At 38.0% G+C, this 26,985-nt stretch overlaps 2 protein-coding genes across 5 annotated transcripts; one reads left to right on the top strand and one right to left on the bottom strand.

Annotated features, from left to right (window-relative positions):
* Positions 1–382: 382 nt before the first annotated feature.
* Positions 383–26,657, bottom strand: LOC119558222 (ecotropic viral integration site 5 ortholog). 4 transcript variants are annotated; one of them, XR_005220177.1, is made up of 10 exons: positions 26,170–26,657; positions 9,595–9,985; positions 8,039–9,074; positions 7,265–7,379; positions 7,027–7,044; positions 5,992–6,659; positions 5,803–5,920; positions 5,638–5,736; positions 4,636–4,926; positions 3,103–3,239 (listed from the first exon to the last, which is right to left on the bottom strand). XR_005220177.1 is itself a non-coding variant. In XM_037871540.1 (9 exons), the coding sequence occupies exons 2-9, from the start codon at positions 9,803–9,805 to the stop codon at positions 3,102–3,104; spliced, it is 2,403 nt and encodes an 800-aa protein (XP_037727468.1). In that variant the 5' UTR covers positions 9,806–9,985; positions 26,170–26,656; the 3' UTR covers positions 383–3,101. The 4 variants fall into 4 exon arrangements, 2 of the variants coding, with proteins under 2 accessions (XP_037727468.1, XP_037727469.1); XM_037871540.1 differs by lacking the exon at positions 4,636–4,926 and having other exon boundaries at positions 383–3,239; positions 26,170–26,656; XR_005220178.1 differs by lacking the exon at positions 7,027–7,044.
* On the top strand, positions 14,107–17,761 carry LOC119558223 (sphingosine kinase 1). Its single transcript, XM_037871542.1, has 2 exons — positions 14,107–14,279; positions 15,193–17,761. Exon 2 carries the CDS (start codon positions 15,262–15,264, stop codon positions 17,179–17,181), a length of 1,920 nt encoding a protein of 639 aa, XP_037727470.1. The 5' UTR covers positions 14,107–14,279; positions 15,193–15,261; the 3' UTR covers positions 17,182–17,761.
* Positions 26,658–26,985: the final 328 nt, after the last annotated feature.

The following is a 26,985-nucleotide window of genomic DNA, read 5'->3' as shown; positions in this document are numbered from 1 at the left end:
CTTACAAATACTGTGGCTCGGATTTCCGTAGTGTATTCCGTAAAAGTATTATAATATTATGACTATGATCTACAGAATAACTATGATGCCCACAGTTAATTCAACATTAACTACTAGAAAATTAAAAATGCTTAAAATCTATATTATTTTACTGATTTTTAAAAAGCAAAATCAAACAGCTAGCTTTTTTCCTTTTCAGTCGCCAGCACGTGCAAATTTGTATAGATTATATAGCCAACGTATAGACTACATATAGATTAAAGTGAAGTTCATTGCGAGGGTTCATTGATGGGGTTGATTTTTTTGCCTGGCCGATAAGCTAAAATTGCCTTTATAATTCCCAGAAAAAACTGCCTTTTGTTGGTTTTCATTTCATTTATTTAATACTAAAAATTGTAACTTTGATTTCGTTTTGTATATCTGTTTAATTTTTTTGTTTTCAGTTTTAGTTGAATTTTATTTGTTTCATTCTGTAGTCCTTCGGGTTTTCTCTGCTCTTCCGCTGTTAGTTTTATCGTTATATTGATATATTTATGTATATATATTGTTTTTTTGTATATGTAAATGTAAAGTATATAACACTATTTGTTGTGGTATTTTGTCAACTACATTCCATTTTGTGATTTGAATTTTGTCGGTTGGTTTTTTGCTCAATGATCAACAATGAATGAAACAAGAAACGCAATAAATAAGTGCAAATCAAAGTGAACATTGAAGAGCGCCTTTGCTCAATGGAAGCTAAACTTGATTTATTTGCATTAAGTATATGCTATATGCGAGTTTGCCCGCTAATTAATTGGATTGAATGGAGTTTCGACCGTTTGGCAGGGTCAACAAATCGTGAACGTCTGCTTTCTGTCTGGCCCAAAGTCGTTGGCACAGTCGCACACTGAATTGATAAACTGCAAAGTCTTTTCACATTTATCAAATCGAACTGACAAGGCAATAAAATTAGCTGCCATCGACGAGGGGATGGATGGGGTTCATTATAAACCCAACCTCCCCCCCCGCCCGATGAGTCACTTAAGTGGGGCTACTATTTGATCGGCATTTCGCACAAATTTCACACTCATTGGTCAATCAGTTAACACCAACTATGCGCGGGCCAAGTCTAGACTTTGGCCAACAATAATAATGCTCCATACGCATGTATAAATTTGTATAAACTATTTTAGATATCGTATAATTTGTGCCTTCGCTTTCCATAACATAATACGCAATTCTAGTGTTCTTGCCAAATTCTTAAGACTCGAGGCTGTTGGGGAATCAGATTTTTGATTTTTTTTGGGGGGAATTTTATCTTTCTCGGGAATGTATATTAAAATGTGTATTAAAATGTCTGTTAACTCCGCTGCTGATTGTTAATACTGCCCCAGCAGCCTCGTCTTTTAGCCGCAGACATACATATTTATATAGTTCTTAATCATTACTAATTATCGCATAGAACAAAGTATGCTAATAATTTTGTAAGGGTCGGGAACATAACTTAAGCATAATATAACAAAGTATTGTGACATAATTTCCGCCTTCTTACACGCTACGAAACATATTACATAGATCTCTTAGTTCTCCCGCTACTTCTTATCGGTTTGTCATGATGGGCAAATCAATGGAATTACACAAATTAAGTTAATCGATTGGTTGGGGGTCTTAATCACGGTAAGTAACAAACCTAAACACTGAGGACGTCATGCTAACAAATGATAATAAAAACATCTAATAGAAAAGAAATTCAATAGAAACAAAAAAAAATAGGTAATATTGCACATGGAAAACAATTCAACCTGAATAATTACATTGTTTGTAGATAAATCGTTAGTCGATGTCGAAATCGGTTTTCGCGACAAGCTGCCAAATCGCTTTAGATCGGTATGGGTTCAAGGAGCCATATAAATCATACTCTTTTTTAGGGCTATAGACAAGCGCTACTGTTAACTAAGTTGAATATCGTAAGAAGTGTGAATATCGTATTCGTTATCGTAATATCGTTCTTGAACGGGGAGAAATGGGGCCCCTATTTTTCGTGGTTCTTTCACATATCGTTTTTAAACTATTTTAAATAGTCGTCTCTTGGTTTTTTCTCATCTTGCATTTTTCTGTGCATTTGGCCACGCTTGTTACTTTGTCTTTCGCACTTGGTTTTAGTTTAGTTTTAGATTTATATTGGTTTAGCTTACTATACGAGAGTTACAAAATTCATTCCAGACAAATGTGTGTTAATATCATTCCACAGGATGAAATCATAATACAAATCAAGTGTATAAATCAAATGTTCCGTACAATTTAAAAAGTCGGCGTTTCGATTAACCTGGCCTAAGAACAATTCGATTCGTTTAAAACTTACATTAAAAGTGGTTCACAGGATGCCTGGGTTGGGTAATGGGTTTTTTTCTGGGGGTTTACATAAAATCCAAATGCCAATCTCCACTCTATCGCTTCGCTTCGAATCAGTTGCCATCGATCAAAATGTACAGGGTTGTAAAATACTCTCACAATATCGTTTCAATTGGGATTTTAAATAAATACATAAATGTAACAGTAGTAAAAGTATTGCCAAAAAAAAAAATAGATACAAATTATCATTATAAAATATCCATATCGTGTTAGTAAATCGAATCAGTTGCCATCGATCAATGTACAAGTGTGTAAAATACTCTCACAATATCTTTTAAATTAGGCTTTAAAATAAATAAATATGAGTGTGTTTCGGATTGTAAAACGTAACAGTAATAAAATTATTGCCAAAAAAAATAGATACAATTAAGTATAATAAAATTTGCATATCATGTTAGTAAGGTTTAAACGAATATTTTACATAAATAATGTTGTAATGGGATTGCAACTATTCTGCCGACTGCTCCTTAACTACTTCCTGTGCTCGATGCTGCTCCGCTTCCGCTTCCGCTTCCCTTTTTGTGATCACAGGCCTGCCCTTACATATATATCGACGTATATATATATAAGCATAAACGCTCCCCCATATCGATATGGGTGTATCCTGTACTGCCCTGGTTCTTCTCTCCCATCTCACTCGCTGCTATTCTCCTGGTTGTGGTTGTGGTTGTTGGTTGCTGAGGATCTGGATCTGATCGATCCATAGGTTATGTGGACAGCTCCGAACTCGCGCGCCTCACCATATTCAGTTCGTTGAAGTCGATGTCGGTCGACTCGATTGATTGGATCGATGAGCTGCGTAGCTTTGTGCCCGGAAACTTGCCGCGACTTTTTAACGCCGACAGCTATAGAAAATCGAAGAAAATCTATTAGTATGTAGTTTATGGAAATATTTCTAGGAAAGAAATAGGCAAGAACTATGTATATTGACGATTACAAGGCTAAAGCACTCAATTTATGCTTGTCATGCGGCGTAAAGTGTAATAAATATAACAACTATCACATTTAAATGAAGATATTGTGTATTATTATAAACCAAAACTTTAAAGGTTTTTTGTTCCTTAAATATAGAAAAAAGACAATCTTTATAATAGACATAAAAATAAAAACTTTGAAATGCTTTAGCCTAGTAATTTAGTAAACAAGTAAAACATAGATCCGATTACAGATATGTAGATCTGAATAAATGTTTGTGTGGAGAAACGTGTCTTAAATACCTTATTGATTAGTTGCTATGAATATGTCTGTTAGATAAGAAGGCATGCAAGCGTGCAGAAAATTAACAATATTACAGAACGTGTTTCTTAAAATCACCGGGGTGGAATAACACTCCCTCAAGGACTTGTACATTTCAATTAAAAATCGAAATCAATATTCAAAAGCTGATCTGAAATGCGTAGCAAGGTCGAAACGAACTCGTGTCAAAACCGCATCAACTGATGTCGGCTGCTCATGTCAAGATCAACGATCACAATACGTCACTACAAGTATGCAAAACAAACAACAGCGAAGATCGATTAAAATCAGGCACTTCCATGGCAACAACTAGCATCGGATGCAGTCAATCTAAGTGCGAATGCGAGTGGAGTCATTGACCTACATCAAAATAAAGCATAGACGAACATTCTACTAGATCGGAACTAGAAATACTCCCGGATAATGGTTCGTGTATAAGCCTAAAGCTCGCAAAAAGCTTTGGGAATTCGAAGAGAACTACACTAGGCAGCATGTGAAATTTATAAGGAATAGCATATACTTAGTACGGTCAAATGAGAGGTCTACAAAATATAGATTCAAATCTTTTCTATAACCATTTTTAGACTAAGAACTCTTTTACCACACTTTTTAAACCTAAATTGCTTTTAAAATAAAATGCTATATCTTTTTATAGTTCTAATGCCTGAATTATTTGAATTTACTTAGTTTTTTGAGGTAATATAGTAGATAATATAAAAGAAAGGCGTATAAGCTAAGATAGCTTTTAAAATTGTTATGCAGAAATCAAAACATTTGGTTTTTTTAATTTATCAGTTAAAATTTTACCATAGAAAAACAATTTTTGTAATTTCGGGTCTAATATAGGGCATTCATGCATTTTTGAAATATGGAAACGGAATATCAAGTTTATGGCGAGGGTCTAGGGCTATAGAACGTGCAAACTATGGGATGGTAAGGTTAACAAACGCTACAAATACGCTTTGGTTAAAAGTACTGAGATGTTTTGAGCAGTTTCATAGAGACCTGGGTATTTTGGTAGCTTGGCCTGCTGTTTGAGTTTGGATTTTTTATGTTTTCGGGGTTTTGTGTGTGTGTTTGTGGCAATAGAGATTAGAGGATATTTGTGGCTTCTTGATATTCAAATTGGGTTTCGGTAATTTGCTTTCTTATTTGTTTTTCATTTTTCAATTTTTTAATTTTGCTCGCTTTGTTTCGTTTTCATTCAATTGGTTTGCGTTTTCGGGTTGTGTTAAAATTTGTTTAGCTTATCCATTTCCACGGCTCAGTGTCGGGGCTGGTTATTGGCGTGGGATACTATAGAGCGAAACCAACAACGCATTGTTTTCATTTTTTTTTTTGCGTGTGAGAAAGAAATTCAATGAGAAATACAAGATTATTATCTTGGCTTACACAGCTGCTGAGTTACGGAATGGGGTTTGAAAATTAACCAAATGAAAAATATAACAAACAATAAAATCACAGAATAGCAAAAATGGAAAGGGTGTGTACAGTAAAGCATATCAAACTCAAAAATCTGTTCGAATGCCACAATAAATTCTTTTCTGTATGAATTTTTTACTTGTGTCTCAGGTCAAATCTGGTCAAATTTGTTACAAGTATAAGAAGTTAAGTATCCTATTTAAAAGGAACCTTATCTTAAGTTTAGGTATGTAAGACATAAAATGCTATTTAATACTTTTTGATTATACCTCTCCTTCTTATAACTTAAATACTTGCTTGAAAAGCAAACAAATTTGACTTGAAACTAGCTGGCAAACGAAGCATATTGTAGGTGAAAATCGCCTGCAGGAGGCTACAGCGTGCTCATCCAAATTGGAAACATGACTCTGGGCTGGTCTTTGGTTTAGTGAGTGGGTGAACAGTGGGTGGGTGGGTGTTAATATTGAATGTCTGCTGCTGCTGCTGGCATTTGAATGAACTTAAAATCGAAACCGAAACCAAAAGCAGTGGGGGATTAGCGGCAAATGCTCTGGGGCACAAATGCGTAGGGCACTCCTCGCTCACCTCCGCCTTCATGTCGGCCAGCCTGTCCTGCAGGTCGCGCACCTTATCCGAATCATCCAGATTGGCGCGCAGTTCGCCCTCGGCGAGCATCTCCGAGTTCTGTAATTGAAAGAAAAGCCAGCGGATTTAATAAATGATGGCAAAAGATTATAAAATAGCTACAACCTTGGTCTCTAGTCGGGAAATTTCCTGTTTCAGTTCGGCCACCGTTTGGCTCTGCTCGGTGAATTTGATTTTCACATTCATCAGCTCATCCTTCATGCGAGATTCCAGATCCGAGTATCTGGAAATGGTTTTGGGGGAAATCAATTATGCAAAAGCTGCTTGGCAGTGTGTTTAAATTATTTATCTCACCTGTGCTGCTGTTCGCGCGCCTTGTTGGACATGTCCTTCTCCCGGGTCACGGCCATCTCAAGTTCCTCCTTGAGCTTCTTGTGCTCCTCGTCCTGCCGCCTCAGCTGATTGGTGGACACCTGAACCTGCGTCTCCAGCTCCATGACCTTCAGTCGCAGCTCTTTGAGCTCGGTGAGCGTCTCCATCTCACGGATGCGCGTGGTCATCAGCTCCTCCTCGAGCTTCTGGGTGTGCTCGCTGCTCTTGGAGCTGTCGAAGAAGGTGGTCAGCAGCTTTTTGGGCGTGGAATCGACGGCGTTGGTGGTGCGCTCGCTTTCGCTGCGCTGATTCTCGGCCAGCTGCCGTTGCCACTGGCTGCTGAGCTCCTGCACCCGCTGCTTGAGGTCCTTCAGCGAGAGTGAGGCCTCGGCCTCGCGCAGTTTGCTGGCAATCAGTTCGTCCTGCAGGTGGGCCACCGAATTGTCGGGCGTCGTCTCCCGCAGCGTCTTCTTGTCCTCCTCCAGCTCCTCCACCTTGGCCTTGAGGTTCCTGATCTGATCATCGCTCTCGGCCAGACCCTGACGCACTTTCACCAGCTCCTCCAGCAGACAGGAGACCATCTCGTCGCGCTGCTTCAGCGCCTCCTCCTTCATGCAGAGCTCGTCAATGGAGGACTGCCGGGAGTTGTTCTAAATGACGATCAATAAAAGGATTAGTTTAAGGGGTTTTATAGTGGTATGGAGTAAGTTTGGACATGCAGAGTGTGAGTTGTTAGCTATGAAACGAATAAGTCTACATGGGTAATTACATATGTACTTATCCTAGGTTATTCTGCTTTATATACGTAACCATTAGACACATAGTTAATGTAGTAACCCAGAAATCGATGGGACATATTATTGAATTCCATCTGGGCCTACTGGTTAAAATATATATTTTCTATTAATGTATTTAGGGCAAGCCAATAAACATGCAAAACAACAGAACGGCAGAGTTATTGTATTGTTCATTCAAACTACAAAGCAAGGTTGCGTGAGCAACCCACGAGATACTTACGCTGTCGATGGATACATTCTGTATGTGATTTGTTTGTTTATTTTGAAATATATTTATTTCGGATATCGGATTTAAGCGAACATTTTGTGTGTGTATTTTGAAGCACCACAACCATAAGAAATTAAATAAAATAGAAAGAATACAGAAGATTAGCAACAGATTCCGTTTTAGTTACAGGACATGTGACCGAGACATTGGGATCGCTGAAATGGTTGGCTTGGCCACAAAATATACTCACATTCTCTTGGAGCCGAAGACTCAGGCCGCGAATCTCCTCATTGGCGTTTTCCAGCTGGTGGGAGACCTCCAGAAAAGATCGCCTCATCAACATGAGCTCGTTCTGAATGGCATAGCTAGAAAAAAAGGGAAAGAACACTTAGCAAGTCTTGAGATAATTGAAATTACTAAGCATATACAAGATAAAGCTATAATTCGTTATTTTGTTTATGTGTTATTGCGGTCCGTACATTTCAAAATTAGTTAGATAACTTTTTATATTACTTAATGTTTACATATTATATATTTTGAAAATAACAAATTTACAGACGTCATTAACGGGTGACTAGATTTTTTTACTTTAGAGGGAATGCTTTTTTTTGTAGATAAATGTACATAACTTTTTATATTACTTAATGTTTACATTTAATATATTTTGGAAATAACCAATTTACAGACGTCATTAACGGGTGACTTGTTTTTTTTTTTATATTAGAGGGAATGCTTTTTTTTGGTAGATAAATGTACTTAAATAAATAATTTTTCTAGAACCATTGGGAAAGTCTTTAAAAATGCATTGTAAGATAATATAAGAACTACGTTTAAATTTTGCTTATACTAGTCCTTATTTCAAATGCTTTTATAGAATGTTTTTTGGTGGACAAGTGTACATAAATATATGACACTTTTCTGGAACCATTAAGAAAGTCTTTAAAAATACATTGTAAAATAATATAAAAAACATCTTGAAATAGAGATTATTACTTAATACTTTTTTTTCTAATAACAAACCCACCTAGTTTCCTCCTCCTCCGCCCGGGACACCTGGCCGCGCACCAGGCGAGCGGCCAGTTCGGCGCTCTCCGCCTCCAGCAGCTCGTTCCGCTGCTTCAGCATGCAGTTCTCGCGCTTCAGCTGCCGCAGCTCTGCCATCTCCTCCTGCTCCTTCTTCCTGATGTCCTTGTACTCCTTCTCCATCTTCTTCATGCGCTTGGTATTCAACTTGATCGAATAGGCCAGGGCGAAGAAGCCCTCGACATCGGCCTCGACGCGACTGGGCAGCTCCTTTTGGATGAACTTGATCATGGCCTCCATGTCCAGGCAGAGCAGCGTCTCCTTGCCCATCATGAGCAGGGCGAGCGCCACCTTGAAGATGAACTCCATGCCCTCGCTTAGGAAGACGTCCATGATGCGACAACTCAGGTTCACATTCAGCGTGGTGGTGTACAGGGTGAGGAACCAGCTGGAGGCGTACGTGGACGCCTTGAAGGCCTGCTGCTGGAAGTGGATGTGCATGTCGGGTATCAGCTCCTGCACCAGATTCTCCAGCTGGTACAGGCACAGGCCCAGCTCCCACATGGAGGGCTTGAACATGTGGCGCATGCGATGCTGCTGCATGATCTGCACGAGCACGGCGAAGGCCTCCTCCTCGGGCATTTGCATCAGCAGCAGACCCACTATGAAGCCGGATCCCTGGCAATAGCCCACCTCGCGATCGTACAGGGAGTAGGCTTTGATCACGTTGAACAGGGCCTCCTGGCCGGGTCCGTCCTTCTCCTTAAAGAACTCCACCTCGGGATAGGTGCGGGCAATGTCCCGCTGGATGACCTTCTCGCAAACGCTGTTCGCCTTGATCAACTCCGCGTACTGCTTCTTGTCCACATCCGCCGCTCCGCTCAGATGTTGCCACGCAATCGCCCGGAAGTATTGAGGAATTCCACGGCGCACCAGTTCGCCCACACAGGGATTCTTTCGCTTCAGAGCTCCCTCCCAGTCGTTGACAATGGTGCCCCATGTCGTCCAGATATCCTCCTCGGCCACCGAGTAACCGCCTGTAAAGAAATTATAATTAATTACCGATCACTACTCATCAAGCAACTACATACTATCATCCAAATAATACATAACTTTTCTATGAACTTAAGGTCTAGTACATTTTAAGGTATCTATCTATGCGGGTTGCGTACATTTAGTCGCCGAATTTCGTCAGAAACTGATTTAAAATTAGTCACAGCCCAGTCAGCCATTGGCTATGATATGCAATCCCTTATCGCTAGTATCTTTTAAAATTTATTTTGCTATAGAATGAATACACCAAGATTTTTATGATAAAATACATACAATATTTGTAATATTATTAGAGTTGACCCCTTATAATTGCAAATATAATATGGAAATATTAAAAACTTGATTTACTTGAAATAATATTATTGTTTAAGAAGTAGTTCCAATTTAAATGTAAAACTTTCAAACAAAAAACCTAAATTGCATCAAATATACTAATAAAGAATGTATAATCATTCTGTATTATTATAATATTGTTTGCAGAGTTCCAGACCTCCTGATACTTACTTGAGGAGACGCTGACCTGACTCGTGTCCGAGTTCTTGCGACTGTGCGTGGAGTGCGTGAGGGACTTGGCATCGCTCTCGATGAGCTTGTTGGCCGCCTCCAGCTTGGCCAGCAGATCCATCTGGGAGGTGGGCAGGTTCTCTTCGCCGGGAACTGCTCCGCCCTTCACGTCCATTTTCGCTTGGCTCTCGGCTGTGGAGGTCAGGGTCATCTTCTGACGCAGCACAACGATATCCGATCTCAGTCTATACTCCCCTCAGAATCTTGAGTCCCTGGCTTCCCGTTTCTAGATCTCGATCGGTCCGATCTGTAGTGTGCCCCTGATTCGTGATGATCTAGTCCTTTGATGATCTTCTAAAACCGACACATGATGCTCCTCCCAGTTTGCACACTGTAAATGAGATGAGAAATACCATCTTTACAATTTTATCAACGACAAGTTTTGATGATTTAGGGTTTTCCATAGTCAGTCCTTAGTTTTTTGATGAGAGGAACCTTTTTTATATGTGTATCTAGCTCTTCAGCGACTTTTCAATACTGCAGATAGTAGCTGGCGAAACTGAAGTTACCGGAATTCGAGGGCCCAGTGAAATGAACTCCTCTCGAGATCTGGCATGTGCCACATAATGGAAATACTACAAAATATATAAAACAAATAGACGCGAGTGCAAAGTATTCCAGTCTGTTTGCCAGCCTCTGTGTTTTTGTTTTTCTCTTGTTTTGTTTATTATTCGTGCGCCCTACAAAACTCGTGCTTATAAAGGGGGTTAGACGGGGGACGGACCTGCAGCCGAACAATGGAAAAAGCTGCCAGGGCTTTCTGTTGATTGCCTCGGCGGCAATTTCTTCGGGGCGGGTATACTCAACCTTAAGGCACAACTAGATCAAGTTTAACTTTCTTCTTTTTCACTTTCAGTGCCCGAAAGAAAATGCATCTAAGCGTAGGTTATATGTAAGTAATCAAAATTATAGAAGAATTAAAAAGGTATTACATTTTTAATAAGGAACACATTCAAAAACACATTTTAAGAGGTTTTAAATTTAAGTGATCCTATTCTATCCTAATTTATTAAAAAATTTACTACATTGTAGAGTACATTTATTAAAAAAAAAAATTCAGAGAAAATATCACAATTATATTATTATATAGAGATTCTTTAAAAAATTAAATCCGTAAAAAAATTATTCTAGACACAACAAGTTCAATGGAATACTGAGATCTTACTGTACTTGTAAAGTGGAAATCATCGCCAAAGAGAGCACCACATTTTTATCAGAAATTTTAAGTTTTGTAGCTCTCTTGGCAAAAGCAAAACAAATCCAAAGGAAGTTCAAATTTGTTAAAAACAAAGCAACTATCAATTTAGACAGGAAAAGATTGTCGAGAGGGGGAAAAAACAATTATAGACGCAAAACTGTTGATATTAGATTGGAAATAATGAAACGTTCTGATCTTTTTTCAGTCACTTTTGGTAAGTTCCACGTTCCACTTTGGTTTTTTATTTAGCACCTATCAATCAGTTCGATTATAATGCAGTAGAAGACTTCGGATCGTTCTTATTTTAAAAGTGACAACAGAGAAACGACGCATTTATCGCTTTTCTGATTATCTAAAGTTCTTGCCGCAATCCAACATTCCATTACCAGATTGTAAGAAATTGGAGAATATAACGGATCGTCTGGTTTCCATGCAACATCGAACATTATTATATCAACTTTCATTGCATCAAGAGATATATTGTTTTGATAAAATATTATGCATGGCACAGAAAATGATCTTATCTGAAGGAATCAACTTTTAACTTCTAAGGATTTTGCTGATAAGGAAAGCTGTCATTTTTAAAAATACCTCTTTAATTTTTAAGATATTACTTTATGTATTTATTTTATCAGTATCTTAAGAACTTTTTTTCATTTTCTTATTATTATTTAAAATTGTGGCGTTCATGTTATGTTTGAAATATTTACTGGAGACCACTTTTCCATCTTTAACTTTTTTAATGGAAACACTTGTAGTCCATCACCTAGCGTTAACCCCCAAACAGCCCCCTCTAAAACAGCTGTCTATATCTGGAGGCACTCTGAGCCGCCTTCGGGTTGTGTCTGCTCCGTCTGGCCATTATCTAATGGGTTCCTCTGGCCAGACAATGCCACACCCCTCTGTGAGGCCCCTGGCCCCAGAAAGCTGCTCCTGCTTCAGTCGGTCTCAATACAATTGAAAGGCAAAGTAAATTCAAATAGATATGTAGGTCAGGAAACGATAAACAAGCCAGTGGAATATACGGCTTTTCGTGAGCAAGTGCATTCATATGGTGTGCACATATGTACGTATGGTATTTGTACGGTGCAGTAACCACTTGAGTGGTTCCCTTTTCAAATGATAAATCAAAGTTTTAAAGTCTAATGAACGAGTTATAATTACCAAAGTGGGGGTGCTTGTGCTCTTGCCTCTGTGTCTGCATTCGTTTTTTTGGTCTGATTCACTTAGGTGCGAACGTACAAAAAAAAAACCTTCCACGAATCGTCAGAAAACGTTTTAAACCCATTAAAAATTCCATTTTGGCGTGTCTCCTTATACAAGGCGTATCTCTCAGTTTAACTACAGTAAAAAACAGGTGGGTAAGTCACTTGCGTCAGTATTCCTTGCAATCGATGGGCACTTAGGTGTGTTTAAGATAAAAATAAAAATCAGACCTTTTTATTGTACTTATGAAAATCCAAATTCAAGAACAGAAACATTATTAAAATTTGTTTATCATTCTAAAGGTTTTTTTTAGAGGTGCGTTTGTTTTCCCCAGAACATAAAATTGTGAAATATACGTATATTCAGATATTAGATTCATATTAATTAAATATAAAAAATTTTAATGGAAAGAATTAAGTTTAAGAAACAAAATTAATATATATAAAGTAACCAACACAGAGTGTAATATTCTGTCTATAATAAGTTCAGAATATCATGTTTATTTATCATTTAATCCCACTTATAACGCTTTCTGAGTGCGCACTGTACTTTGTATGTGTCCAAGAATGACCGTCGTCAATATCTCTACACTTTAACAATCTTATTTTTACTGATATCAACAAACGCGCAGTCCCAAAGCAAATAGAAAATATTAAAAATATAATTTGTGCACCTGCCAGAGGCAAATAAAAAACAAAATTCGATTACTCTGAAGAAATTGCGATTTGTTTACAGCAAGCCCTTAAAACCTTATCAAGCAAATCCAAAACTAACACCTGCCAAGCAATTCTGCTGAAATTGCTTATAGGGTGACTTATTTAACAGCATTAAACGCAAAAAAATGTGACATTTCGTGCGAATTATGATTCAATGAGTCATCACAAATGGACGCCAAGTGTCATTAGGACACATGGTAAGCGATAAGATCTGGAGACCAACATGACGTATACGCAACAGGTGCCGCAAACGACCCCTCCTACTGGTTATTACCCACTTATCCCACCATCCCGCCAAATGATCGATTAAAACAATAGACCACACACCAACGAGGGGGTTAAGTGGTGCTTTATTGTCTATGTAAGCAAACAAACAATTGCATTGTCGGTACATTGCCATCGCATGTAGCAGGTACAACTACAGTGGTCCCACACAATAAAAAACTAGTAGGTTAAATTGATCAATATAATTGTTTAATGGTCCTAGCCCATCGAATTGTCATTTTAACCAATGAAATTGTTACTCTCCCCACAACAAAATACGCACAATTTACCATTTTATTGTAGTTCTACTGTTAAATAGTTACCAAAGCAAGAATAAAGTACACATCACTATTTTTAATAGTTCTTAACTAGTTTTTACAGTTACGTAACTATTGGTCAATTATACCCTTAACAATTTTCAGTAGGCTGAATGGTACTTATACTTTTTTCTATAAATAGGGAAATCCTATTAACAGTGGTTATTCAAAAATGTAAATTAGCTTAATTATTAAATATTAAAAACAAAGATTATTTGTAATCTAGTACCAAATCCTTAAAAATCGAAAAGAGCCTGTTTTTAAATATGATACATTTTTTTTTAGCGAAAATCAACCGAAAAAGTATAAACTATCGACTGCTCACTGTACTCCAGTCAGAGTCAAAAATGCAGCATTCTCACATCGCGGAAGGCCATGCCGAAAAGCTCTCGTTCCAAAGTCAAAGGCAAATTGTTCAATTGCAGCAATACACTGAGAAAAGTTAGCATTCACAAGTAAATCGAATGAAAGTAAAGACAGAGATAGAAATAAAAACATAATAGTAGCAAGTGGCAAAGATAGAGACATGGGCAAAAGGCAGCCAAAGGTAATATCTCATCGATACGATACGTGGTGTTGATTAGATTTCGACACCACAAAAAGCAAACAAGTGTGTGGGGTGTGCTTTTGTGTGTGTGAGAAAGTAAAAGCAAAGTCAAACCAAAAGCAAAAGCAAAAGCAAAAGCAGCAGTGCAATCGTAAAACCAAATCTCCATTGAAAATAAGGTTAGTTCACCCTCGCGATTCAGAGTTTCAGTACGAATTGTCGTGTCAAGCGCACAGGAAGCGATCGCAACCCGGATCGGATTGGATCGCATTGGATCGTATCGGATCGTATAGGAGCCCCCATATGTACTATATACATACGTACAGCGCAGACTTTACGGTGAACATCGTCGATCGCATGTGGACAAACAATTAAATGTAATGCCAAACAAAAATAGTAAATAGCGAATAGCTGCGCGAACAACAATCGGTAATGGCGAGCCGAGTTATCAACAAGAAATAACCCTTTGCTGAATAATAAAAAACACCACGTAACACAAATAGATTTCTAAAACGCCACAAATAAATAATAACATTCAAAATTATCTCTTGCAAATTAAAACATTTAAAAAACACATGCCAATTTTAACAAGTATGACAAATATAATATGATGATAATACAAAAAAAAAAAAAAACAAAGAATCCATTTAAAATATTTAAAAAATTAATATTTACTACAAAATAACAAACATATTGCCAACTAATTCCAGATAGCGTCGGAATAAAGGATCCTTATTCATTATGTATGAGCAATAAGCTGGAGATTATTACAACGCTTATATTTGTATTTTGGTTATTACTTCATCGTGTTATATTTATTTTAAAATTGAGCGAAACAAAGAAAAACCTAAGACAAAGAAAAAATTCGGTATTAACAAACATTAAAATAAAGGAACTTAATCATTAACTGGTTTTCGAAAGCCTACAAGAATGAGGAATAAAAGAAAACATTTTTTTTTCGTTTTTGTGTACTTTTTTTGAACATACAAGTGAAATCGTTTAACAAGCAATCGCAGAGCTTTTAAATTTCGACACAAATACAAAGCAAGTAGAAATAATTGGGACGAAAACCAGTTTTAAAACTCCAATTTGACATACAAAGATGGGAAAAAAAAATTAATAATAGTAAAAGCCAACGCATGATAAACACCAAAATAAACTAGTTTTCGAGCTGGCAAATATTATATGTATAATTTTTGCAACCGCTCTTCTATTTTTTTGCACCTCCTATAACCATTGTGTTTTTTGTTTTGTTTTTTTCCCCCCATATACCATTTTTTGCATGTGAAGACAAGGTCACAGAAGCGCTAAAAAAAAAAAAAGAAGAAATTAAGACGAAAGATATAACAACAAACCAAGATGACGGCCAACACAGCCACGTCGGAGGAACATCTGCTGGGAAATGATGGCCAGCCCCAGGAGCCCTCCACGCCCACCTCGGAAACGGAACCCACCGAACTGAGCGAGATCTTCTTCGTGGACAACAGTCGCCGCAAGCAGAGCATCAAGATCCAGGTGAAACTCTGCCCCGAGGGCGTTTACCTGCGCCGCGAGACCGACGAAGATGATCACATCAACGAGCAACTGATCAGGATCGATGATATCATAGGCTCTCGCTACGGACCGCGCTTAAAGAAACGGGCTCGTGGTGGCCTGAACTCCTGTCGAAACCCCAATGTTTCGGGCCAGGAGGCGGAACCCGAACCGGATAGCGATAATAGCGCCTATCTGTATATCTATGCCTATCTAAAGAAGGAGAAACCCCTGAGGCGGGTCCAAACTCTTAGAATTCTACGCTTTCGATCGAGCAATGACTATTCGGTCAATCTCCAGACCGCCGAACAATGGCATCATACAATACGTAAGCATAAGCGTGGAAGTGGCAGTACTTCCCCCAGCGATTCGGGCAAACAATTGCTCATCCTACTCAATCCCAAATCCGGTTCGGGCAAGGGTCGTGAGCTTTTCCAGAAACAGGTGGCACCTCTGCTAACGGAAGCGGAGGCCCAATACGATCTGCAGATCACCACACATCCCCAGTATGCCAAGGAGTTTGTGAGGACCAGGAAGGATCTGCTGGAACGCTATTCTGGCATTGTGGTGGCCTCTGGCGATGGTTTGTTCTATGAAGTTCTCAATGGATTGATGGAACGCTTGGATTGGCGCAGAGCCTGCCGGGAGTTACCACTCGGCATCATACCCTGTGGCTCTGGAAATGGTTTGGCCAAAAGTGTGGCCCATCACTGCAACGAACCCTACGAACCCAAGCCCATTCTGCATGCCACCCTCACTTGCATAGCTGGCAAAAGTACACCCATGGATGTGGTCCGAGTGGAACTGGCTCCACGGGATAAACACTTTGTGATGTACTCCTTTTTGTCAGTGGGTTGGGGTCTTATAGCCGATATCGATATAGAAAGTGAGCGCCTCAGATCGATAGGAGCGCAAAGATTCACACTTTGGGCCATCAAGAGATTGATTACGTTGAGAACCTACAAGGGCAGGGTGTCCTATCTATTGCCCAAGAACAAAAAGGATCAGGAACTGCCCGTGGAGGCGGCCAAGGAGGCTCGAGAGATGGCCGCGGATGAGAAGAGACCATCGGTGCGTTCTTCTCTGCCCATAAACGCTAGTGAATTTCGTGATTTACCCGAGGATGATGAGGATATTCTCGAGGGAGAACAGTTTGCCGATGCCATATCCCTGGATCGTTCGGTCTATCGCCAACATGCGGACAGCTGGCACTCGGCCATGTCCCGGAGAACGGCCTACTACTCCCTCGGCGGACCCAGTCTGCACTCCAATCGCAGCCGGATGAGCCTGAGCCAGCGAATCGAGGCGGCCAATGCGGAGTTCGCGGAGAAGGTGCCAACGGGAACGATTCCGGGTTTGCAGGTGCCACTGCAGGGCACCGAGAACTGGGTCTGCGAGGATGGGGACTTTGTGATGGTCCATGCCGCCTACACCACCCATCTCTCCTCCGACGTGTTCTTCGCCCCGGAATCCCGTCTAGACGATGGCCTCATCTACCTGGTGATCATCCGCAGTGGCGTGAGTCGCCATCAGCTGCTCAACTTTATGCTCAGCCTGAACTCGGGCACCCATCTGCCCATCGGCGAGGATCCCTTCATCAAGGTGGTGGCCTGCCGGGCATTCCGCATCGAGCCGAACACCTCCGATGGCATCCTGGTGGTCGACGGCGAACGGGTGGACTACGGACCCATCCAGGCGGAGGTGATGCCCGGCCTGATCAACGTGATGACCACCAGTGGTCAGTAGTAATAGGGTTCGTGCCTTTCAGAACTGTCAGACAGGGAGAATTGGGTCGGAAAACCTATTTGATAACTAACTACATTCAGTGAATGTCTCCATTCAAAAGCTTCTTTAGGTCCTAACCAAATATATTCAATAAGAAGCCCTTTTACTGAATAAAACGATAATGCTTACAGAGAAAGGATATTGTATTCCCAGCTAGTATATATCTTGCCTACATTCAAACTAAAAACAACTAATAATTGTTTATACTAACCGTCTTTGCTGTAAAAATACCATACATTTTTATAATAGTTAGGAATTTAGTTTGTTCAAAGTACACGTTTTGACATTATTAGGTACTAACCAGCTAAATTTGTTATCTCTGTTCCTATTATTAGTCATACCCATTCTCATAGTTCTGAATCGCAATCTGTAATTTTTCCATCCGCCCATGTATCAAAAAAAAAAAACTTCATATTATATACTTAAGTAGTTGGCTAAGTTGGTTTCCATTCTTTTTTTTTGTTTGTTAATCGGTCGATAGTGTTAATTATTTTAAGAACCATACATAGAAGAATAAAACAAATAAACGTTATAAAAAAAATTATCGAAGATTATGTGGGTTCAAGTACCAACGGCATTTGGCAGGTTTTTTGTTGCCGTGGAAACGGTTTTCTAAACCAAAAGGAAGCTTTGCAATTCCACAAACATATAATAAACGGGGCAAATTCTTCGCTCGTCCGGTTGCATGCCGATCTTTATCGATATCAGCCCCCTAAACGGGGCCTTGAGGGGCCTCCGAAGCACCTACACGAAAGCAAATAGAAACGCACCTGGTCGATGTTCAAGTGGGGACTTCATAACTGAGTTAATACAAACACCGATTGGAAGATTAGCACTGAAAGCTCGCAAGGGATTACGATTACCCAACAATATGGGAAATAGTACCTAAAAATCATATATATAACACTAAATGTCAATTTGGTTTGCGATGATAACACTAATCAAATGCAAGGTCATGGAGTTCGTAAGTTAATACGACTTTTGAAAGGAATAATACAATTTTTAAAATTTATTTTCACCGAATTGCAGAAAATAAATGTAAAAAAGTGGTAAAAATATAATTTTAAATATATGTAATATTTTTTTAATAAAAATAGTTTTTTTACTTTCCATGTTCCAAAACAATTTCTAAACTATTTTCCCCAGTATATTGTAATTAACCAGCTCTGTATTTTTGTTTGTCGCCCACATCAGATGGGATTATCTTTGACAGGTACTCAAACAAGTTGAGGAAATATAACTCTTTTATATAAATGGCATTCGAAAATGCTAATAAAATCGAAGATAGAGCAAAGACCAAAAGGTAAAACTGATAGTCACTATTCCAGCGCGGTATAAATAGTATAATAGTTTCTACCTGCCTATGTAGACCAGTCTGCTGTGGATCCACTGATAACGCCTTTTACCCCTTATCACATCCACACACGTCAAGGTATCGGGATGGAAACAAATTCAAGGTATTCTTTTAGGCCACGCTGGATACTGTGTATAGTTTACTAGTAAATTGGGGACATGCTGTCAAAAGTTTTCGTTGACGTCACATAAGTCACACGAGAAATTCGACCTGATTTCGGGGTCTATAGAAATCGATAAGTAATTGTATTCAATTGACTGGCATTTCAAAGTCGTCATACTTTTGGGCTGCCCAATATTCGTGACAGTGCGATATCGCTAATTGGAATCAGGAAACGATTAAGGGACTAAGGGATCCCAATCTAAATAATATTTCGTAGGATACTTCGCTTTTTATTTTTAAGCACCATCTTTAAATTGATTTCATAAATAATTCGCTCACATGATAAATATGCTTGGATAGTTGGTTAATAAATTTTCTATTCATCTTTACCTACTGAATACTGTACTACAAGTTCGCATGTATATTTCTCTGTTGAATTGGCTATTCAGTAACATTGTTTCTCTGTTGCTATCAATTCAACGCAAAGATAATTGCGACAGCAGCAAATCAAGCGAAAATAATGCCAGCAGACAAGTGTATATATATGTATATATAGCGAGGGAATAACGATAGCTAATTGTAGTCACAGTCTGTTAACAGATGTTAACACTCTGCTAGCGACGCTACAAATATAAATTAATGGATCTTAATAAGACAGAAAAGGCACTCTAAGTTTTCAACTTAAACGATCCAAACCACACATGACAGAGGGCAAAAAACATATATATTTTTTTAATTTTTATCATGGTCTATGAGCTGGGCCCCTTAATTATTAACGCCCACTGTGGGTTCTAAGACCTCTCAAGTTTCTACAGCCTTAAGCTCGAGTGCAGGCATGGCACATAGTAATATATATACGTATGAATATAATACCATGCTTTCGTATAGACTGAAGCACACTCACACACTCACTGGCAGATATTTCTGCACTATTTCCAGTCTAATTCATTCATAAAATGTTCTTTACATTTCGCCTTCTTCGCTTGAAGTCGGTGGCTTTTATGAGAATCGTTAACTCGAAGCCGACTCATGGTTTTAGCATTATATATATATGCACAACCGTTAGAAGTCGGCAACCCACAGATGGAAAGGCAAACAAAAAATAAAAACACCATCACAGTTTCTTATTATATTCGGGGTATTTAAAGCCAAACGTTCGCTTTGTCGCAGGTAAACGTTTTCGATCAGATTTAGTGACTCATGGCATTTTAAATGTGGTTTAAATATTCCCAAAACTTGTTTTCCTCTCCCTTTCACTATGCATTTTTAAAATATCTTTGGGGTTATTCTGTATATATATGTGGTGCACATTTCTTTTATAATAAAATTATATGAATTTTAAAATGCTATTCGAAATCAACGTATCCTAAGTTCAAAACGAAATATATCATAGTTAAGGATGCCCCTTAAAAAATATAAATAAAAATTTTTAAAACATTTTCATGTAATGTTAGAACTAATACTTTCATTATATTTATAATATTTATTTCAAATAATAATATTAAATTAATATTTAAAAAAAAAGAGTATTTAGTATTCGTGAAATACAATCTGTATATCTACTTTATTACATTGTTATTTCATTTTATCTCTGCGGTTTGCTTAAATAAAATATCTGGCGCGACCACAGTCCCATCTGTTCCACATCTTTTTCGCGCCAGTGTCGTGCGTGTGGATAATTTAAGTGGACCCCACTGTACCGATTAGTCAGAAACCTGATGATGAATACCTTGGCTAATTTTTGACCCGCCCCTCCTTCTTTTCCCCTTCGATGGCAAATCACAATTTGCTCATTTGCTGTTTTCATTTCATTTCATTTGTTGTGTTTCCGATATTCGTTTGGTTTTTTTTTTGCGGACAAAATGAATAATACATGGGTGACCGGGACGATAGCATTTAGCGGAGTTCATTTGTTGTCTTGCTAATTTGCGCACGCACACACATCGCATATGCATTTGTATCTGCATCTGCATTTGCATGTGCATTTGCATTTTTTAATGCATCTCGAGTCACGCCCCCGAGCCATATGCCGCTTGGTACAGTCGCATCCATGGCTATAAGGCACATACTGTCATTTTGCAGATTAACCGGATCATTAATGGAGCATGGAGGAGAAAAATCACATACAAATGTATATTGGTATGCCATTTATTTTCACTTTTTTAATACATTTTATCTTATCCAGCTTTTAAGATAAATACATAAAAAAACAGAAAGTTAAGATTAAATTCCGGTTGAATTTAAAGTTTACTAGGGGCAGTAATGAAGTTAAAGTATACACTACATATATCATATTATATATTATTTATTTATATATTATTTGGACTTGTGGTATTTTTTTGCACCAATCAATTTCAATTTAATACTTTGGTAAGTATTAATCTAATACTCATACTTTTCCTCCCCTTTCGATCTCCAAATTCTCAAAGGCTTATATTTTGTGTTATGAATTAATCCATTGGGATGGCCAGAATCCTAATCAGACGTCCGACCCGTATGAGAATGTTCCCTAATATCACAGCCAGTGCTTGTGCTCCGCACATTGTCCCCAATGTAATTTAAGCCCAATCATCAAAAATTCATGAATGCCACGCCCACGCCCCTAGCCCCGCCCACTGGAATACACAGATACACACGGATACATGTAGATAGAACCAAGCCCTGAGTTGGCCAACTCTCATTAACCCAATTTGAATTGTTTGCTCACTGGCTATCTCGCTCCGACGCACTTGCAATTGAGCCCTTGGCAATGAAGTGACGTCAGGAACAGTAGTCACTCGATATTGCATTTAAAAGTCGAAATATTCAATTTTACTTTTCAAATAAATAAATAAAATGATTAAAATGTTTAGAAAATATTCATTAAATATTTTTCAGAAAAACATTCTAGGAATAATCTTTTAAACTCTAAAAATAATTTTTAGAAAGATATAAATACTTTTAAGAAATAGTTATTAAATATTTTAAAATATATTTTTATATTTTATTTATTTATATTTTAAATATATTTATAAAAATTTCGCGAGGATGTAAGACTATGCATTTAGACAACATTTATATTGCAGCTTTGAATTCCAATTACACATTTTTAAAAACCATGTGGCAAAATTTACAACGCACTCTTAGCGAGTGACCACTGTACATGTAATGGTAATTTCAAAATGCATTTACCTGTCTGCTTACCACAATTAGTGGTAATGGTAATGTAATTCTCAAGTGTCGACCGAGCCCGAACTCAATTTCTATTTCCCATCCATTGCCACGAACCCCAAGCAAGTGAAAAACAAGTGAAATAGAGGAACTGATAGGGTGCAGTACCCATAATAATATTAATAACCAGAAGCAGGAAAGGCGAAATAGAACCCCAGGGGGGGAGTAAGACGTCCAGACGATAAGAATTCGACGATTTCTTCAATCAGTAGAAAGACGCACTCCGCTAGAGTACAATTTTCGATTTGAGAACAATGAAACTTTATCGCACCAATTACATTTACAAATGCAGTCAAAGCAATAGGATTGGTTTTAGTTCACATGATAATATTTGATTAATCTTTGGAAATCGACAACATATGATATAATACCGAAAAATACTAGAAAAGGTAGAATTTCAATAAAACCTTGTGCATTTTTTTTTAGAAAAACACTTTTTCTTACTAACACATTCTTTAAATAAGTTTAAGCACTAACAAATCCTACTATTTTAACAGCTTTCGCAGTGCAAGAGATTGGATAAAACAGGCGGCACGATGAAATAGAGCCAAGCGAACTCGAAATATGAAACAAACGGAAAAGGCAGCCGCAAATGAAATTATGAAACACAATTCCCCAGAGTTTTTTAGCCACCCCACAAAAGCCCCTGCTGACTCCCAACTCATTAACATAATTTATTCACGAAATGCTGCTGTATGCTACTGTTGCACTCAGAAAAACGATTGGGATAAGCTTAAGTAGCAAAATGGCAATAATATAAGTAATTTGTTGTGTTGCTTGTTTTTTTATTTCAATACTTAATGAGATGATCATCACGGAAAGCATTGACCTTTAAGTTTAATCATTTTAATTAGCAAATGTCAAGTTCAATTCCATAAAGGATTTTTACGACACGATTAAATATAGTTAATTTCAATTTAGCCAATACTACTCTATTTTTTCAATAATATTTCTGGCGGTGTACTAGTGCCATTGTTGTTTCAGTTGCTATTGGCTGAAATAAACATATATTCCCAGTAGCATTCACAAGTGCTCCAATAAAAAGTGTTTTCAACGCAATATTTGAGGCGTTTTGGATTTCAACAGCAGCAAGAAACCGAAACTGAGACTGAAATTGAAATGGAAAAAGACGAAACTCCCTCAGTTCCGAGCAATAATAAATAACAAAAACGATATGTGTCTGCAATTGCTGTTGAATGAGTGAAAATAAGTAAGCCAAAACTCCAACCAATCAGGAATGAAAACTGGCTAGAGAAAAAAAAACAACATACCAACCAGACATTGTGGTCGAAACTGTAAATTCATTGCTTCAAAACAGGAATTTAGCCGAATACAGGGTGTATTGAATAATGTCTAAATAATAATAAATAGCTAGCATATCTTATATTTATGTTTAAAAGTTTTAAAATATTAAACATTAGTACTTTGAGATTAAATGTAAATATTAGTATTACATTATATAGTTATTATATATTTTATATATTCAAAATAAATATTTTCAAGCATATAAAATCTAAATGCAGTATTACCGTGATGTATTTCGGGCTATCGATTAAGAGACAATCTTAAGAAATAAGTAAGTTATCGAAAGTTGTATCGAAAATGTATTTCAACCAAAACTGGCTCAATTAACGGGCATTTACTGTAGGCCGAAATACCAGCACGTCTGGATGGAGATTGGCACACATTTCTGAATCGCCATTACCGCCTCCGTTGTTCCCTGATTTTCTATGCTTTGGGGCAATCTCCAGGCCTCCAGTTGGCCAAGTGGCCACAATACCTTGGCTCTGACTGTGGACTGGATGCTGAGATACCGGGCCCCATTGTTGTTTGTTTCGATATTTCTTCGTTTTTTTTTCGAAGTATTGACTGCATGTTTTTATGTTTGCCTGAATTTTACATAACGGCTCTTTTTGCGAAAACAAAGACAGCTGCGCAATCGCAAAAGACATCATGAGGTTGTCAATCTTTTTGAAAAACATGCATACATAGTTTAAGGGGAACCCACTGTGAAGCCCGATAAATTATAGCCTCTCTAATTACTGCTTTCGTTGAACCCAAAAAAAGGGTCGAAACTCGATCATGAACTTGACTCCATTAATTATTATTTAATTTATGCACATGTACAAGAACAATTTGTTCATTTCTTTTTTCACAACATGTTACAATTTATTTTGCAGTGCCCATTTCTCCAGTGATCTCTGTTATTTTCCAGTTGGCTTACTTAATTTCAGTTTAGTATGGTTGCGCGAAAACGTGTTGGCAAGCGCTTGTTATGATCCGTTAAAAAAGATATGCATGTATATACGAAACTGCGATAGGGAAACAGACTCAAGTGCAAATTATTTTTGACATATATTTTTTTTTTGCGGCTCTGCGACGAAGGTCAAATGCTCGAGTTCGGAATGAAAAACATAATAACTATCAAACAGCCGCCAAAATATCATAAAACAATGCAAATAATGAAACATGGCGAAAACACTTGAGCAGATAGTTGAAAAACCCGCTAAAAGCAAAAAGAATTCCGATTGGAATAAACCGAAAAATGTACATAGCATGGCTTTTGTTTTTGGCCAGAAACGGCAGAATGAAGGCTAACCTTCCCCAGATAATGACAGATGATACACCCACACCCACGAGCTCTGCAAATTTATGATCATAATTAACATGACGATGACTTTCTGCTCCATGTGTTCCACTAGTTTTAATGCTCGTGATTTAAATGAAATTTGAATAAGCACGCAACCTCTCCCACAAAAAATAACAAAACTGGAGTACGATGTGTCTAGTACAGCAGAGGTCAAAGGTGTAGGACTTTATTATCAATCCAAAAATGTTGAAATAATTTTCGTTTTATGAGGCTAAGTGTAAACATTTAATATGTCTATAATGATACTGATAATGAAATACTCTAATCAGTAATTTTCTGCTTTTAGTCATATTTAATATCTCAATTTATTTCAGAGAAAACTACCAGAAACCACAAAGTTGCACGTAGATTTAATCTACATGCGGATGAAAGCCCAAAAACAAGCTTATCACAAACCGGCAGATGAACAAAAGTTCACTAATCTTTGAGCTACTTTCAAGGAAATGCGTTTGTATTTAAGTAATATATACATACCAAACTTGTTAATTATGCAAAATGTAAGACAAAAGTGGCGCGAAGAAATACTTAACAAGAAACTTTCATGTTGGAATCATTACTGTTCATCTCAGGTAATATGGGAAATGATTTTCCTAATAACCCTTAATTCGTCCAGTAAGCAGTACTAAATTGTTAACCCCCATTGTTCGTCGCGTCTACGTGGGCCGTGTGCAAGGTGGCAACGCTGCGTGCAAGGTGTCGCCGAAGTGGGAATGCGCAGGCGCAGAGCGGGTCAGAGCGAGATGGGGCGATGCACAGTGGGCAGTGTAATGTTTTTATATTTCAATTCATAACATTTAAAGCTATGTTTAGGAAATGTGTGTTTAGTTATTCGGTTATTTCTTATAACAAACTTGATCATTTTGGTTATTATTATCAGGTATTAACATTTATTGGTTCCCATTAATTATGAATAATTTTAATTAAATTCAAAGGAATTGCATTTATCGTTGCTTACATGACTTGTAATATCAAACTTTAAATACAATTTAAAAGTAATTTTAAGAAATTAGTTAGTTTAGTTTAGATTATACATTTCTCCACCGAATTTCACCCACTGTACGGTGGGCCCACGAAAAGTGGGTGGAAAGTAAAGGAAAGGAAAGGAAAGCAAGACAAGGTTACAACGCAACACAAGCAGCTGATGAGGTGGGTGTGGAAGAGGTGTAGAGGGGAAGCGAAGGGAATGGGAGGATGGCGAGTAGAAGTGGAAGTGGAAGTGGGCATTAAGAATCGCAATAAGAATGGAAATGGAAAAAGGGCAGGACTGCCCCGTTATCAATGTTGTTGTTTCCCCACGAAGCTGCGGACCGATGAAACTATGATGAATGATGATGAATGGTGATGGACGATGGACAATGGACGCATTTAATTACATTAATGCACATAAAAGTTGTACCAATTTTTCTTTTGCTGCTTCGCTAATTTGAAAAAAAAAATAAAACGAAAAAGACCCACACACACACGCAAGCAAAAACCCACATAGACAAGAGGCGAAAGAAAGTTTCTGTATTTTTTCTCACTCCAATTTTTGTTGATAATGTTTACATACACACGTAGTTTTCTACGGAAGAAGACGAACCGAACCCCGAACCACACATAAAATATAAATAAAGATGCTGATGCTGGAACGTACCTCTTCTGCTTCCTCTTCTTCTTCTGCCACTGTGAATAAACCGTTAGGCTGGAACGGGGGGTGGTGGTGGTGGTGTTGGTGTTTGTGTGCTGCTGTTGCTGTTGCGGCAGCAACAAATAGCCGTTGTTTATCGTTTTTTTAGACACGTTTGCAATCAGCAAGACTCTTCCACATCCGATTAGATCAATGACTCGCGATCAACTCACATCCGATCGGGAATCGTTTAAAATACTACAAAATTTTGACAACACCGAACTTTTGCTGCTGTAAACGTCACACATACACACACGTACAGAGGCACACACCTCAGCAGCAGCAGTAATTTTCACCTCCCTCTCTTTCTCACCCCACACCACCACAGTTCTTTCTGACTTTATTTATTTATTTTATTTATTTTTAAGTACTTCAATTCGAGCACTTTTTATTCATCGGCCGAATATTGCACTGGAAAAAAATACAGCGTTCGATCGACGAAACGGTGAATTAACGAATGTTTTTTTTTTCGCCCACTCTGAGTGACCACTCCGCGAAAGCTAAAATATACCAGGTGGGGTGTTTTTGATATACCGCCATATACCAGAAAATACCACTCACGGTGGCAGCCCTTAGCGCGGACCCAAACCATGGGCACAGTGGGCCTACATATAAATATTTGCTTATAAATGTTTTTTTTATTTGAAATAGTTTAAGACTTCTTTTAGTTTTAAAGGCTTGTTAAGAATAAAAGCAGACATTTCTTCTGTTTCTAGTTCATCTTTTACCCCGTTTATGAAAATATAATTCCACAATTTAGGGTTGCTGTAGGTGGCGCGAAAT

This window comes from Drosophila subpulchrella, chromosome X (assembly GCF_014743375.2).
Source record: "Drosophila subpulchrella strain 33 F10 #4 breed RU33 chromosome X, RU_Dsub_v1.1 Primary Assembly, whole genome shotgun sequence".
Lineage (NCBI taxonomy): Eukaryota > Metazoa > Arthropoda > Insecta > Diptera > Drosophilidae > Drosophila > Drosophila subpulchrella.
Note: the sequence above shows the minus strand (reverse complement) of the source record. Positions and strands in the feature narration are given on the sequence as shown.

Excerpts from the sequence above, each read along its gene's own strand:
- LOC119558222 (XM_037871540.1), bottom strand. The coding sequence starts at position 9,805 with ATGACCCTGACCTCCACAGCCGAGAGCCAAGCGAAAATGGACGTGAAG. Across the intron at positions 5,921-5,991 it reads GCGCGCGAACAGCAGCACAG|ATACTCGGATCTGGAATCTC; the intron begins GTGAGATAAATA and ends AACCATTTCCAG. Across the intron at positions 5,737-5,802 it reads TTTCCCGACTAGAGACCAAG|AACTCGGAGATGCTCGCCGA; the intron begins GTTGTAGCTATT and ends TTTCAATTACAG.
- LOC119558223 (XM_037871542.1), top strand. The coding sequence starts at position 15,262 with ATGACGGCCAACACAGCCACGTCGGAGGAACATCTGCTGGGAAATGAT.